General features: G+C 34.2%; 1 protein-coding gene across 1 annotated transcript in view; it reads left to right on the plus strand.

Annotated features, from left to right (window-relative positions):
* Positions 1–16,399, plus strand: part of Cbp80 (Nuclear cap-binding protein subunit 1) — a 462,862-nt gene that overhangs the window by 355,791 nt on the left and 90,672 nt on the right. Inside the window, exon 20 of the mRNA XM_090406510.1 lies at positions 2,156–2,259. Within this exon, the coding sequence (XP_090262636.1) occupies positions 2,156–2,259 (104 nt within the window). The remainder of the gene's footprint in view (positions 1–2,155; positions 2,260–16,399) is intronic.

Below are 16,399 nucleotides of genomic sequence, written 5' to 3' on the forward strand. Positions count from 1 at the left end.
GAGAAATGGAACTGATACTTCATTTACTTGCTGCCTATATATTAAAAAAGAAATTATTCTTTATTTCACCAGACAATTGATACTAGACAGTGTCAATTGTCTCTCTGGTGTTAATTGAGCTTATCGCAGCTTGAGATCACTTTATAGATTCTTACTTTCACATTTTGGAAGTTAATTATTATGATATTTCTAAGGTGTAATGTCTGCATTTATTAAAACAAAGAATTTTGATTAAAAATTCTCAGCACCTCATTGAGTGCAATGAATTTGCATTCCATGATTCTTTCTAATTAATGAACTAAACTGCTGTTTTTTTTATTAACACATTCATGTTAAACTATGTTTTGCACATATTGTGCATCTAGTGGTAACTCTATCTTAATCTTGTAACATGTCCTTTCCACTTCAGGTGAATGGGCATATTTTTACAAATTTATTTAATGATTTGTAAAAATATGTTTCCTACTAGAGTAATTTATTACACCATCTATTATATCACAGTTGTAAATTATTGGATATTTATTTGGCTGTAATAGATATATTTACATTCACACCTATTCTTTTTCCTCAGGTATAACGGTGATTTCTAGAGGGTTCATATCTGATTAATGCAGATTGAAATATAATTCTGTACATCTTAATTATTGATGAATTATATAAGTGAAAAGCTAAAGCTCTTTTCACTTCTAACATGACTAGTTTCTCTAGAATGCACACGTAACAATTCATTGCATGCCCAGGAAATGGCAAACCAAAAGTCCAAGATGATTTCTTGTGTCCTGCCCCCTTGGGCGAGTACTGAACAATACAATTTGTGCCTGACATGAATATGTTAAGATTACATTTTTTACTGAAATGGTGCAAATGCGATTTCAGATGTATGTCCACTAGACATAGAATGGAAATCTCTGGAAGATAATAGGTCATTTGGGGACAACATGCACAGAGGAGATTCATGATGTACAGCATGTTTTACATGCAGATCATTGATGGTGTAGCTGTGTTACAGATATTTTATTGCACCTGCTCTTTTATCCTCTTTTAGGACTTCCATGTCATGAGTTGAACAGCACATGCTTCTTCAGCTGTCCACTTAACAGGTTAATGAACATGAATGCGGGAACTTCATTCCATACTGAGATGATTTCACATGTTCCTCTGAAACCATTGCTGGTGATGACTCATTGCTTCTTGCAATGAAGGCTCTACAACTTTTCATAAAATCCATCTGTTATTTCCACTTGCAGAAGTGTATTGTGGCAAAGAGGTTGGGATCATGAAAAATCTACTGCACTAGACTATATATCCATTTGTGCAACTTCTGTTATAGACAGATATTATCTCCAGTTAATTATAAAAGAAATTAAAAAATTTTCATTCTACATTGATTCATTTTTGAATGGGCTTCAGGCCTCCACTAAGTGGGGTGGTAGTTTCATGGATGATGAAATTCATAGCCAGCCTAAAAACATTCACAAAAACATCCATGCTCATGGTGGGATTTAAACCTGCTGCCTGTTAGATAGAGAACAGGTATGCTATTTCCTTGGCCCAACAGGCCAGCATAACCCTTAATTTGATATCTTTCATTTCAGCTTGCATAAGTGTGCACCATTATTAAAATAATGTAACATTCTTCTGGTAGTCTTAGAAACTGAGACATTATATACAGAAATTTTCTTGAACTTAGTTTCATGTTGCTCATGTAATATTAACAATAATGAAAATAGCAAAGCTTATTGGATGTAGCTCCTCCACCCGATATGTTTTGCGCTTTCCATTATTGAGACAGTATATTATAAACACAGTACTGAAATATCTGGCTGCTTTTTAAATTGTAAATGACACAGATGCAATGGTAGCAAGCTTATCATTTATTAGTATAATCAAGTAAAGTGAAAAACATATATATTCTCCCAACTACAGAAAAGCAGACATATACTCTTGTAATGGTTATGAAATTGATCCGGAAGTAGATCTGTGAAATGCAGAAGAAAGTTACTTTAGATGGAGTTCCTTAGTATTTTATGTCTTTTTTTTTTTTTTTGTTATTATAGATTTAATTTCAGATATTGCCATTTATACATTTGCATGCTATGTAAGCATAATTAGCTGATGCCTGGAATTTGTTTCTTCCGAATTTTCTGTATTTTAGATGATGTGTGTATTAGTGGACAAATTCTTAAAAACCCAAATAGTGGAATGTTCTGCTGTTGCTAATTGGATTTTTTCAAAGGAAATGATACCAGAGTTCATGAAGTAAGTTAATGCTAACTGGCATGAATTAATTTTGCACTTTTATATTCCTGTAGTGTACCAATTTTATTTATAGATGGACCTGTCTTGCAATATGTAATGCCCAAATATTACAATTCTGAACTTTACAGAATTGTAGCTATATCATATGTTAATTGTATAACAACCAACATAAGTATTACATATATATTAGTGAATGCAGTATCTTCATCATAAAAGTTGCCTCATTGTACACATTTTCTCAGAATATCATTTTGTGAATTGGTCATTCTACTTCAATGCCTTATCTCTGGAAGGCAATCTCTTGTTAAGGACTTTTAAGGAATTCTCTGAGGTGATATGATCACACCTTAAACCAGGGTTTCTCAAACTGTGTTCCGCAGAAGGTGAATAGGTGTTCCGTGAGAAGTTCTGAAATTTGTCATTTTAGTTTTCTAAGCATTTTTCATGAATAAATATTTTATAGTAAAAATATTCTGAGGAGAATAATATTAGTGAATATGTTGAAAGGCTCAGACCCAGAACACCTAATGACATCTGTGTATCGTTAATTTTCACACATTGAAACCTTTCAACATTGGGGGAAAGGGAATACCGCTGTTTATGACCGGTCGTAAAAATTGCCTGCAAGCCCATTACAACAATTGGTGTCATATCTTCTGTTCTCAAAACTGAAGGAAATGACATCTGTGTTGCAAATGTCAGTGACCAAGCAGCATATTTTTAAACATGGAAGTATTCATGAATTATTGTTAATTTTCACACATTGAAATCTTTCAACAATTGGGAAAGAGAATACCGCCATTTATGACCGATCATAAAAATTGCCTGCAAGTCAATTACAACAATGGGCGGCATGTTCTCAAAACTGAATGAAATAACTATCTGCGTTGCAAATATCAGTGACCAATCAGCAATCAGGGACAAGGAAGTAAAAAGAAAATTTTTCCACTGAAATTGAAGATCAAGGTAGTCTGTATTCGGTTCTTAAATCTATTACTACTGAATACTTTCTTCGCAAGTTTGTATTGCAGTATGTAAGTGCTTGTTCTGAAACCGGAGTGCCGTGATTTTTTTAAAAGTAATAGGAATATAGAGTTAAAATTAATATGAATAAGAGACAATTTTGGTATTAAGAAATCTCTTATTGAAGGTGTTTGTGACAGGACATATAGTGAGTCATCCACCTCAAGCTTACAAAGATCTCCAGGATGTACAAAAGGAGGAGAAAACTACCAGCACACAGGAGAAAAAGTCTGCATTCACTTGTAAGTACTTATAATAATATTATAAATGTATTTGGTTATCAGAATGGGATATATCAATGAAAATCAGCACAAATTAATTTAATGAAGAAACTACGACATGCTACAACATTTCATTAGTCCAGTGATTGATAACTAATTTAAATGTAATTTATATTTGTCAACATGCCACGCTGTATATATAAGTATACTAATACTCTTTATGATTATTCCATAATTAATTATTAATACTTATGTTAATGTATGAACTTTAAAAAAATTTGGAAAGGTATTTACGAGTAAATTTCTTCGGACCGGGCCCTCGAAAAAAAAAAAAAATCAGCTAATGCCTTTTTATTCCCGTATATAGGGAGTAGGCGAGGCAACTTTTAGAAAAAGAATTCTTCTTACTCTTTTAACTAATTTTATAATTAATATCTGATTTATTTCGAACTGTTTAATGTTTGTTACTGAACATTTTATCAAATCATTCTTATTACAATTGCTTTTACATTATTTGATATGGTTTAGTACTTTTCTTACAAGTATTGTTACAATTCATATTTACTTTTGTGTGTTGCGGTCTTTTTTTACCATTTTGCATTATTCATTTACTTTTATATTATTCGACATTTCTTATTTATAATCTTATTGTTTTTCCATACAACATGGTTACCTTTACAACACAATTCTATTTGTTTTTATTATAGCTCTGACAAATATTGGAATTTGAATATTATTGAAAAAATACCCATGGATTCTTGTTTAAAGACAGGAACTTTAACACAAGGAGGAGCAAGTACTTCTGCTGACACATCTACTCGTATGATTGGAGAAGATATGGAATTGCAAACTGTGGTTTCTTCAAACACTAATATTAAAGAACAAGAGTCATCTAAGAACAGACCAAAACGGAAGTACCATGAAAGTTATTTAAATTATGGATTTACGTGTATTGGCAATACACTTGCTCCTGATGTTTTGTGTAATAAAAGCTAAATTTCGTAGGCACTTCGAAACAAAACACACTGATTACAAAGGAAAAGATATACATTTTTTAAGAGACGACGTGACTCGCTAGAAAAATCTAAACTTCAAATGGCTACAATTGCTTCAACTGAAAATGCAACAGAGGCGTCTTTTCGCGTGAGTTACCGCATTGCACTTCATGGTGAAGCTCATACAATTGGTGAGACGCTCATTAAGCCTTGTGTGAAAGACATTGTATCATGCATGTTAAATGAGCAAGTTGCTAAAAAAATAGATGCAGTACAATTATCAAATGATACTGTTTCACGCCGCATCAAAGATCTTTCTGCTGACATAGAAAAAGAGCTAATTCATCGACTTAGACTTTGCAGTGAATATTCATTGCAAATGGATGAATCTACAGATGTCGCAGGACTCGCTGTATTACTAGTGTTTGTTCATTACATATTTGATAAAAGTATTGAAGAAGATTTACTCATTTTCTTGTACTCATCTACAAGAAAAAACTACCGGAGAAGATATATTGAACTGTATTAATAATTATATTACAGGAAATCGGTTGGGAGAAGTATATTGATATTTGTACAGATGGTGCTCAAGCAATTGTAGGAAAGGTGAAGGGAGTTGTAACACGTATCCTGCAAGTAGCTAAAAGAGCCACCAAAAGTCATTGTGTTTTGCATAGACAAGCAGTAGTAACAAAAAGAATTCGTACATATTTAAAAACTATTTTGGATGAAGCCGTAAAAATGATCAACTATGTAAAATCTCAACCACTTCAATCCAGATTATTTAAAATTTTGTGCCATGAAATGGGTAGTGCACATAATGCACTTTTATTACATACTGAAGTGAGATGGCTATCCAGAGGGAAAGCATTATTGAGGCTTTTTGAACTTCGTAGTCAGTTAATAGTCTTCTTGATGTCACATAATTTAGGACAAAATTTTATTGAATTATTAAGAAATTCTTCATGGTTGATGAGTCTTGCATATCTGGCAGATATTTTTACAAAGTACAATGAAATTAACTTATCATTACAAGGAAAGAATATTACAATTTTTAATACAAGAGATAAAATTGCATCTTTTGATAGGAAGTTGAAATTCTGGATATCTACAGTTGAACAGAATAATTTTGATTGTTTTCCCACCTTGCGTGAATTTTTGACTGAAATAAATTCTAAAGTAAATGAAGAAGTATCTAACGTAATTTTAGAACACTTGCATGACTTGCAATCAACCCTTTTGCAATATTTTCCAAAATCAGTGAGGATAATTCCTTGGTTCTGAATCCATTTACAGTGACAGCTAAGCCACTGTAAATGGATTCAGCGCAAGTGACTATGAAAATCTAATTGACTTAATTAGTGACTCTGATTTAAAACAAAAATACAAGGAACTGCCAATAAATGATTTCTGGACAAATTTAACAGAAAAGTACCCCAGCGTGTCAAAACTAGCTATTCTTGTTTTACTTCCTTTTACAACGACATATTTATGCGAGGCAGGATTTTCATATTATGTTGCAACCAAATCAAAGCCCAGGAACAGATTCAACGCTACACCAAATATGAGAATTCAACTTTCTAATATTGTGCCTGATATCAAACGAATTTGTAATTCAAAGACCCAAAAACATCGGAGTCATTAAGAACTTAATTTGCAATATACATTTTACTATTTTTATGTGTTTTGTTTTTATTAATTAACATTTGACAATAAATTATTTTTTCTTAACGCTTAGATTTACTCATTTATTTTATTTATATTTACCTAACCTACAAAACTAGCGCACAGGAGAAAAAGTCTTCATTCACTCGTAAGTACTTATAATAATACTATAAATTTTTGATCAGAATGGGATACGTCAATGAAAATCAGCACAAATTAATTATTAATTATTAATTAATACATTATAAAATAAGCAAGGTGTTCTGTAAACATTTCAGGATTTGTGAAGTGTTCTGTCATAGAAAAAGTTTGAGAAACCCTGCCTTAAACAATAACTAGGGTCTCATACTATGTGACATTTAGCTGTCTCTTATATGACTGTATAATTTATCAGATTTCCATTATGCCAGTAACCATCAGTAACCTTGCATAACAATGCACAGCTTATGCTTGATTGGTCAAATGAGTTGCAATGCTAACCCACATTATTATGTTATACATTTTAGAATTAACTGCTATCCAATAAGAAAAGTGTGAAGCCAGGATGTTGGCTTTTTCTGTGGGTGATGATGCAATAGAGCCATCTGGGTACAATTGGGGTGGGAATAGTGTTGGGCAGAAGTTATGACCAATTATTTTGGTGAGAGACCAAAAGGCTCAGCTGCTGTTTGTTTCCTGCTTTTTGCTCTTTTGAACTCTGCTTTGAAAGCATTGATTTTTTTTTTTTTTTTTTTTTTTTTTTTTTTTTTTTTTTTTCCAGGCTTGAGTATAAACGCTATAGAAGGATCGAGTTCTTGATTTGAGCCAATTATGGTATGTTTGGTTTTTCATTTGTACAGCCTTGGCACATCTTTTGGAGAACCAGGGTTTAGTTAGGGAATGGCAGTTCAGAATAATGTGGGGGGGGGCAGTGTATGTTTCCATCGGTGAGGATTACTTAGGTGATTAGTTCGGTGCATATGTTTGGGTTGGAAGGCCAGAAGCAATAGTCCAACCATGGGAATAAAGCATAGAAGTCGCAGAGGCTGCCCCCACCTGGCACTGTTTTAATGCTAAACTACTCTTGTATGGAAGTGGCTGTGTAAGCGTTGTTGCATGGGGGAGGAGATGAGCACTAGATTGTGGTTCGAATTACAGGAGGCACGGGGGGGGGGGGCACTATTTCAGATTTCACTGTATTTGGAAAGGTCATTGGTGAGGAAGAGATCTAGGGTGTTTTAGGAGTAGTTCGGGTTATCTGGTTGGCATTGGCTGTCACTACCAACCTTACACAACGTGAACAAGTTGTGTAAGGTCAATAATGACAGCAAATGTTTCAGCATCTCTGCCTGCAAGATCTGTACAACTGGAGGGGGAAAGCCAGTTGGTGTTGTGGACAATAAAATATTCTAGGAGGATGGTTTTGCTGTTAGGAAAATGGGACTGGAGAAACTCAATTTTTAAAGAGAGGAAATTAAAGAGGTCAGAGTGGTGGGTTGCATTAAGGGAGCGATAGAGACAGCAAATGAATTTGACTGAGTGGGAGAGATATATTTTCAACCAGAGGTCAAAGTTAGGCTATTCTAAGTTGGGTGCCCTCTGGCAAGGTATGGCAGAGTGGATGCACATGCAGACACCACTCTTCGGTCAAAAAGGAGTTAAAGAGTGTGTAGTTTCTAAGGTTGAGATGAATAGTGCTAGGGAGAGGTGCGGTTTCAGTTTCTGTCAGAAAAAATAGGTGGGATTTGGTAGGTTGAAGATGGTAATGGACATTATTTATGTTGGTGTGTAGGCCACTGATTTGATGAAGTCGATATGCAAGGTCCTGTGAGGCATATAATTTGACCACAAGGATCTTGCACATTTCCTGTGCAGTACCTGCATCCTGGTCTCCATGGTGGCTACTAGTGGCGTCACTTGATTTTTGCACTAATTTAGCTTGTTTGTAGTCAATGATCCAGTTGTTTTCTTCATTTTCATTTTTCTTCTAGTTGTTTTCGAAGTTGACAACTTTGTTCTTTCTGGGAATTTAAGTATTTTTTAAATGCTTCCCATGCACTGTTAATCGGATGCTGGATCTGATACCATTCCGCTGAACTCTGTATGCTCCTCAGTTGGTCATAATTTCCTGCTTTGTAGTTCATCATCTAACCTTTTCTGAATGGAACATTCATAATCTTAGTCACTTCCCAAGTGAATACTGCATGATCACTGTAACCAACCGGAGGCAGAATAGTTGCGTCTTTAACAGAAACGCCCTTTGACACTATAATCAAATCTAACACTCTTTGACCTCAAGTTCCTTCTGTCACATGCTGCTTGACTAAGTTGTCTTGCAACAGTTCATTAAATTTAGTTTCATTCTTCTCATGAGATTTTACTGCTACCCAATCAATATTTATATATATATATATAAAAAAAAAAAAGTTAGCAACCAATCCACTAGGTTTCTAGTAACACCCCACTATGTAATTGATCTTTTTAGATTCTACCTCACATGAGATGGCATCATATTCACTGACACATCTCAACACTCACTGGATTCAAATCATCCAATATCATTAGCAGCACACCCCTCCTCTCCTGTCCTGTTTATCCTTCCTAAAAATACTGTACCCTTTACACTCAATACCAGTTAATATGTCTGATTATGATAGCCAAGTCTCACTAATGCTTACAATCTTGACCAAGGCAACAAACTAACTCTTTGTTTCTGATACATCCTAGTATTCGTGTATAATTTACCTTAATGTTCTTTTGTGCACTCTTGTCTGCAGTCTGCGACACAGTTGGGCAACTTGCAGATCTCTATTGCTCTCTAGGGTCGAAACCAGACGAACACAAAGTCAAAATCGTTCTCTCCTCGTAATCATTTCTATGATAATGCCTATTCCTGTCATTCGCACAATTATAACATTCTCACTCTTACACTCATATTCTCAGCATTCCTCCCATTATTATTTATTTTTCCTTACTCTCTGTGTTAGGTCTCATACCAGTTATTAGTTTTTCAAGACTGCTGATACCAAAAGTGTTCAGGTGCTGTCCCTCTTATACAAAGCTAAAACTCGTTCCACACATTCAAAAAAAAACTCGCATCCATTCCTTCTACATAGCCTACGAATTAAATCATTTGCCATCATAGCCCATCTTCTTAATTCAATTTTATCATATCGAAGTAATATACTTAGTATTTTCACTTCCTCAATCGTCACTCTTGCCTCTTCCAACAACCCTTTTATGTCCTCTCTCATACTGAACTTATCGCTACTTAAGTTGTTAGTATCTACCACAGTTACGATCTTGTTTTGTTTTCTTTTCTGCTTATGAATTGCTTGCATTATATTTTTAATTTTTGCTCCTGGAAAACTCGAAGTTATAACTCACTCATCAATAGCATGTTTTATGATAAAGTTGCTATACCAATTAACATCCTTCTTTTTACAAACAACGTTACTTACTTGATTTTCGTTATTTATTGACTTATCTGATTCTGTGCTTTGTTGTTTCTTATTTTGCTGCTTAATTTTCCTTTCCTCCCTATGTTCATTCAAATGCCTCTCAACTTTCTGTAATTCCTGCGTCGTCTATCTGTTAATCTACTTTAATTTTGCTGGTTTGGAGGTTAATTCATTTTCAATATCATCATCATCATGTAGCTTCCTCAATACGAGGGTGCATCACCATGTCCTTCCAGTCCTCTCTCTTTGCAGTTCTTCTTTTTGTTTCAGCATAGTCACATTATCCTGTCTATGATCTTCTTCCTCTTGATCCTCTTCCTATAATCTTTCCTTCTAAAACTGTTAGTGTCCTCCCTCCTGCTGATCCCCTCAATACATGTCCTGCCACTCTCATCTTACTCTGGATCATTTCCTGCAATAAAGATTTCTGTTTTCATTCTCTGTAGTACCTCTGCATCTGTCACATGCTCTGACCATGAGATTTTCAGAGCTCTTCTGTAGCACCACATTTCAAAGGCCTCTATCTGGTGTCTTACTGTCTTCTTGAATACCCAGGTCTCACTTCCCTATGTGAAAACTGGCCATACTAATCTTATCTTTCTTTTCCTTGTCTTTATACCCATGGAACTTCTAAGCAGAGCTTTATTTTTCCAGAAAGCATCTTTAGCAATGGTGGTTCTTATTTTTATTTCTTTATCTTGTTTTCCATCTGCAGTAAAGTAAGTATGCAAATATTTGTATTCTATTGTATGCTCAATTTTTATATTGTTTATGAATATTTCTGGCTCAGATCTATTTTCTTTTGAGACTCTCATAAACTTGGTCTTTTTTTGTATTTAAATATAGGCCAAAATGTTTACCTTCTTCAATTAGTAGGGCAAGCCTTCTTGTTCTCAACTTCACTGCTCTTCTTAGCATTATGTTTCTTTTGTATTTTTGGTGTCATTTTAAGCTATATTTATTATTGTGTAATATCTTAACAAATATATGTTATATAACACTAAATACACTAAAATACAAAAATCTACATTAATATACTATAACTAATTTTCTAAGGGAAAAAACACAGTAAAACAGATGAAAATCACCAGTGTTACACGAACTCTAAATTCACCTATATTTTGGATATAGGTGAATTTAGAGTTTGGATATAAGTATATCATAGGTGAATCTTATTGTGACTATTGTCACACAGAAGGTTCTGCTGAGGAAGATGTAGAGAAGTTTTTGGAGTCGCTGAAGTTGTTAAAAAGTTCAAACTGGTACAGCCACGTTTAAACTCAACAGCCCATTTTGTTGTTGAAAACGAAGGAGAATAGTGCCCATAAACTTTTATGAACTTTGAATGGATACTCAAATTTATCCATTTCAAGGGATCCAGACAGCTGTATAAAACAAACTATTTGATAGAATGACTTGCAGTTTTACATGGATGCTTATGATGTACCAACTCAGAAAAAAAAATCTTGCTGATAGTGTTGCCATCTATCATTGTGGCCAAGAACTTTTCAGACCACCCTCATATGTGTATATTGGAACCTGACAAAAAGTTCAGATTAATTTTGAAGAAAATTGTTGATACAAAGTTAGAAAACAAAGCAGTCTTAATCATCTTGTACAATAGTATCTGTACACTCTTTTTCTTTTTACACCAGCAGTTTGTTTTTTTTTCTTCTTCTTCTTTCTCGGCCATTTTCGATCTACTGCTGAATGAAACCTTTCCCCATCATCTTCCAATGTTATTGGTCTTCCACCCATCTCTTTCCAGTCAGTTTTTCTATTTCATCTGCCCATCTTGTTTTTGGGTGTCCTTATCTTTTCTTTCTGGTTAGTATCCATTCTGTTACTTTTCTGGACTATCTCCTTGAGCCAGGTGTCCTGCCCATCTCCATTTGAATGCTTTTACAATTTCTATTGCATCGAGCACTTTTGTCTGTGATCTGAGCCATTCCTTCCTCTTTTTATCCTAGTGTTTTTCCTAGAATGATTCTCTCCATTCTTCTTCTGTCACCAGTATTTGTTTTTCCATTTGTTTAATTAGTGCCGAGGTTTCTGAGCCATAGGTGACTACTGGTAATATGCATTGGTTGGATACTTTGCTTTTTAGGCAGATAGGTAAGTTATTTTTGAAGATGTAGTTCAGTTTCCCAAATGAATAGCAGACTAACTGTATTCTTTTTTTAATTTTGCTTTGTAATGTAATTGCTTTTAATTTTCAATGTCAAAAAGTTGCCCCGAGTACACATAAGAGGAGACTATTTTTATTGGCTCATCATTAAGTTTTATTATTTTTGCTCTTAAGTACCTATTGAACATTGCTTTCTGTGTTCAGTATATTTATCATTTCCTGTAGGTTTTGTGCTGATTCTGAAATTAATACAGTATTATCTGCATATCTTAAATTGGTTAATTTTTCACTCTTTATTGTCATACATTTGGAACTTCAGTTAATTTTTTGAATAATCTCCTGAAGTGCTGCTGTAAAAATTTTAAGTGATATAGAATCTCTTGTTGTCTTATAATTGCTGTTCATTTTTGTATATTTCTTTTAACAGTTCCACATATTCACTTGCTACGGATTGATTTTCTAGAGTTTCTATTATTGCAGTTTTGATGCCGTCAAAGGCTTTTTAATCTATACATGCTAAACAGGCTTTTGATATTCTGTTTTTTCCATGATTTGCTTCAATATATGATTAATTGTATTATATCCTTTTCAGAATCCAACCTGCTCTACTGGTTGTTTTAAATCCAGAATAGGTGTTTATATCCTTTTTACATCAGCAGGTTTACTTTTACAAATTCATCAATATTTATGAGGTATTTTTCATCTTAAAGAAGTGTTTTTGAACAAACTTAATTAAGCAATTTCACAGAACATTGTCACAGAAGCAATGTGACACACACATCGAAAATAAAGAAAAAAGAAACTAAGTGCTTCACTTGAAAAATATTATGCACTGTAAAAATCATTTGGTTTAGGCAGGATAATCCGTGTACCTGCAGGACTAGTTTTAAATAGTATATTGCATGATCATTAAATGCCACAAGGTAAATATAAAAACATAAGTAACCATTTCTTATAAAGCCACTGTATGCTTGATTTTAACCTGAGAGCTGTAATATTTGTTTTCTTATCCCCAATATTTTCCATGCTTCACTGATAATACAATGAAACACACAAAATATTACAAAAACAACATAGTCTTATCTAATTACTTTTTAAAAAAATAAACAGATATAGTCTTTGGATTCATATATCTAAGTAAATTAACTCTCTTATATGAAATTTTACAATTTTGCATCAGTTAAAGTCATTGTATATGAGGAAATTTAGAAATTCAGATACTGCATAAAACATTGCCATTTCTTAATTTTCTTTTTACTCTAGGTGATTTCCAAAAGTAATATTAGCAAGGATTTTTTTTAGAATAGATCCCAATGTCCTTTCTTTCAAGAATCAGGAAAAATATATAAAAATAGAAATAGATGACATTTTAATGTTGTGTGTGTGTGTGTGTGTGTTTAGAGAATAGACAAACGTTAAACCATTGCTTCCAAAATAAAAAATAATGGTACACCATGACAGCATTTCATGCTGGCTGGGGCGTCGCCCAGTCAAACAAGGGGCCCCCATTGTTTTTGCCAGGGCAAACAGCGAAAAGACAGCTACTGGAACAACTTCCCCCCCCCCCCCCAACTCAACATCGCCGGAGTTCAGAATCGGTACTATCAGCATAAGAGCGTGAATGGCAAAGAAATGGAGCTAGCTGAGGAATTGGATAAGTACCAGATCGACATAATAGAGGTGACTGAAACAAAAAGGGCAAAAACTGGTGAGATCTTTCTGGGCAATAAATACAAAATACTATATTCAGGCAATGACAATCAAGGAAAAGAAGCAATAGCCATAGTATTCAACACTAAATACGAGGCTAATCTTCTTGAATGGCAGGCAATCTCAAGCAGGGTGATGTGGGCAAATATGAGAATCGGGAACTGGACAATGAGACTTATTTGTGCGTATAGTCCCACAGAAGGTTCTACTAAGGTACAAATGGAGAAATTTTTTGAGACTTTAGAGAAAGCAACTGACACAATGAAAAAGGAAAACTTGGTCCCTGTTGGGAATCTAAATAGCAGAGTAGGAAATGATTGTCAGACATACAAAAATATATTGGGAAAATTTGGAGAAAAGATCAAAGCTAATAATAATGGCAAATACCTGTTGGATTTCTGCTCAGGACATGGACTGGTTATTACTAACACCACGTTACAACATAAAACTGTGCACAAATTCACATGGAGAACAGAGGCAAGGAATAAGAAAAATCTTATTGGCTACACTATTGTTAATAGTGGTGTTTTCTCCCTGGTGTGTACAGAGGATTTGAAATTGGAACTGATCAACATTTAATCTTGAGCAGGATAAAATTGAATTTCATGTTGAAAAGAATAACATGTAAGAAAGTTTTAAAGTGAATTAAAGTTGAGCAGCTCTCATATGTCAACTGTAAACTAAAATACAGGAACATGATTGAATAAAAAATGAAAGAGTTTGAGAACAACAACCTAACCTTGGAGATTCAGTGGCAAGCCCTGAAGAAAACACTGATTGATTCAGCCAGAGAGAGGCATATGGTAAGGTTGTCTGTAAAGATAGAAAAATAAAACTCCATGGTGGACACAGGAAGTTAAAGAGGCAGTGAAAGAAAAGAAGAAAGCATAGCAAAAGTTCCTGGCAAATAAGTCAGCTTGTGCTCTTAGAAAATGCAGAGACAAATGTAAGAAAGCTAAACACTGTGTAAAACTACCTAAACAAAATGCATGGGAGGACTTTGGTAAGAACATAGAAAATACATATCAAGAAGGTGGCAAGATATTCTGGAGGTTGTTGAAGAAGCTCAGAAAATGGAGAAAAGAATGCTGTAAAAGGAATTAGAGATGATAAAGGTGACATGAAAACAGGAGAAAAAGCTTTCCTTCAGGCATTGAGTAATTACTTCGAAAAATTGCTAAATGAAAGAAGCAGTGATGACAGCACAGTGGTAAAAAACACTGACCAGGCATGCAGTCAGGAATACATATCCATACTTGCAGTAGAAAAAGCGATCAAAAGTCTGAAATGTGGAAAGACAGCAGGAGTAGATAATATTTGACCAGAAATGGTCAAGTATGGAGGTATAAATGTCTTGCAGTGGCTGCACTGCATAGTTCACAAGGCCTGGACAGAGGGACGAATTCCCAATGATTTTGAGTAGAGCTCTCATAGTACCCATATATAAAAAGGGAAATAAAACAATGTGAGAATTACAGAGGTATTTCCTTACTAAGTGGTAAGATTTATGCAAGTATACTTGAGAAACGGTTGAGAAGAATTATGGAAGGAAAGCTTGGTGAAGAACAAGCTGGATTCAAGCCAAATAGAGGTTGTCAGGATCAGATCTTCATTTTACGACAAATAGTCGAGAAATCATGGGAATATAACAAAGATCTGTATTTAAGTTTTGTAGATCTGGAAAAGGCATATGACAAGGTGCAAAAGAGAGAAGCTATTCGAAATGCTACAGTTATATGATGTCAATGGGGCATTATATCAAGCAATACTTAGTCTTTATTTGAGTTGTAAGTCAGCAGTAGGTGGTTTAATATTAAATCTGGTGTGAGACAAGGATGTATTCCCTCTGTTATTCATTATCTATATTTATCACATTATGAAGTCAAGTGGTGGTATTAAACCAATATCAAAATTGGAGATGTTAATCCCAGTTCTTTGCTTTATGCAGATGATGTTATACTTCTAAATAAATCCACTACAAGTCTGCAAGATTCCCTGACTGAAACATTGAAAATATCAACTGCATTGTGAATGGGGAACCCTATAGAACAAGTAAAACATTTCATCTGCCTACGGACGATTTTTAGTGAAGACAGTAAATTAAATATGGAAATAAACAACAAAATCAAAAGCTAGTATGGTGGAAAGTGAACTGAATAAATTTATACGGAATAATAGAGAAATTAGCTGTATACAAGACAGTATTCAAGCCAATTTTAACTTATGGAACTGAGAGCTGGGTCAGAAGCAAAAAAACACTAGAATAGAGACTGCAGATATGATGGTCCTGAGAAAGATTATAGGCATGAACAAATGGCATCAATGGCAATATCATATTAAAAACGAGGATATTAGGAAAGAACTTGACATTGTCAGCATCCAGGAATGCGTTAGCAGAGCTAATCTCTGGTGGTATGGTCACTTAAACAGAATGGGAAAGGAAAAATTAGCAAAACAAGTGTTCTCTGCCAGGTTTGCAGGAAAATGACCCAGAGGAAGACCAAGGTATAGGTATATTGATAAGGTAAAAAATGCCTTAGAAGATAGAAATATAAGATCTGATAATGTTGGAGTCTTGACAGGTAACAGACTGATTTGGAGGAAAATTGTAGATAGGAAGTCAGTAATGATGTAAATTTTTCATGTAGTACTATCATATCCTGTACACCCTTGAGGGTATATATCAGGAATTTAATGATGATAAACCATTGTTTCTTGCATGTTAGCACTGCTTACAAACCAATCAACCAAAACTAGGTAGCTTATCGAATTTTCCTAAAATTAGCAGTCTTTTACAAAAATACCTGTAGAAAATTTATTGTTCTTGCAGAACATTTCATATTGGCCACAATAGAAGAAATTATGATTTTAGGTAAGGTGAACTGATGATCAACATAAAAGAAAACAAAGATATAACCATGAAATATGTATATTATTTTATTTCTTCTAATAGCTGTT

The sequence above is a fragment of the Typopeltis vanoorti genome, chromosome 16 (genome assembly GCF_054136105.1).
Source record: "Typopeltis vanoorti isolate ZY-2024b chromosome 16, IOZ_Tvanoo_1.0, whole genome shotgun sequence".
Lineage (NCBI taxonomy): Eukaryota > Metazoa > Arthropoda > Arachnida > Uropygi > Thelyphonidae > Typopeltis > Typopeltis vanoorti.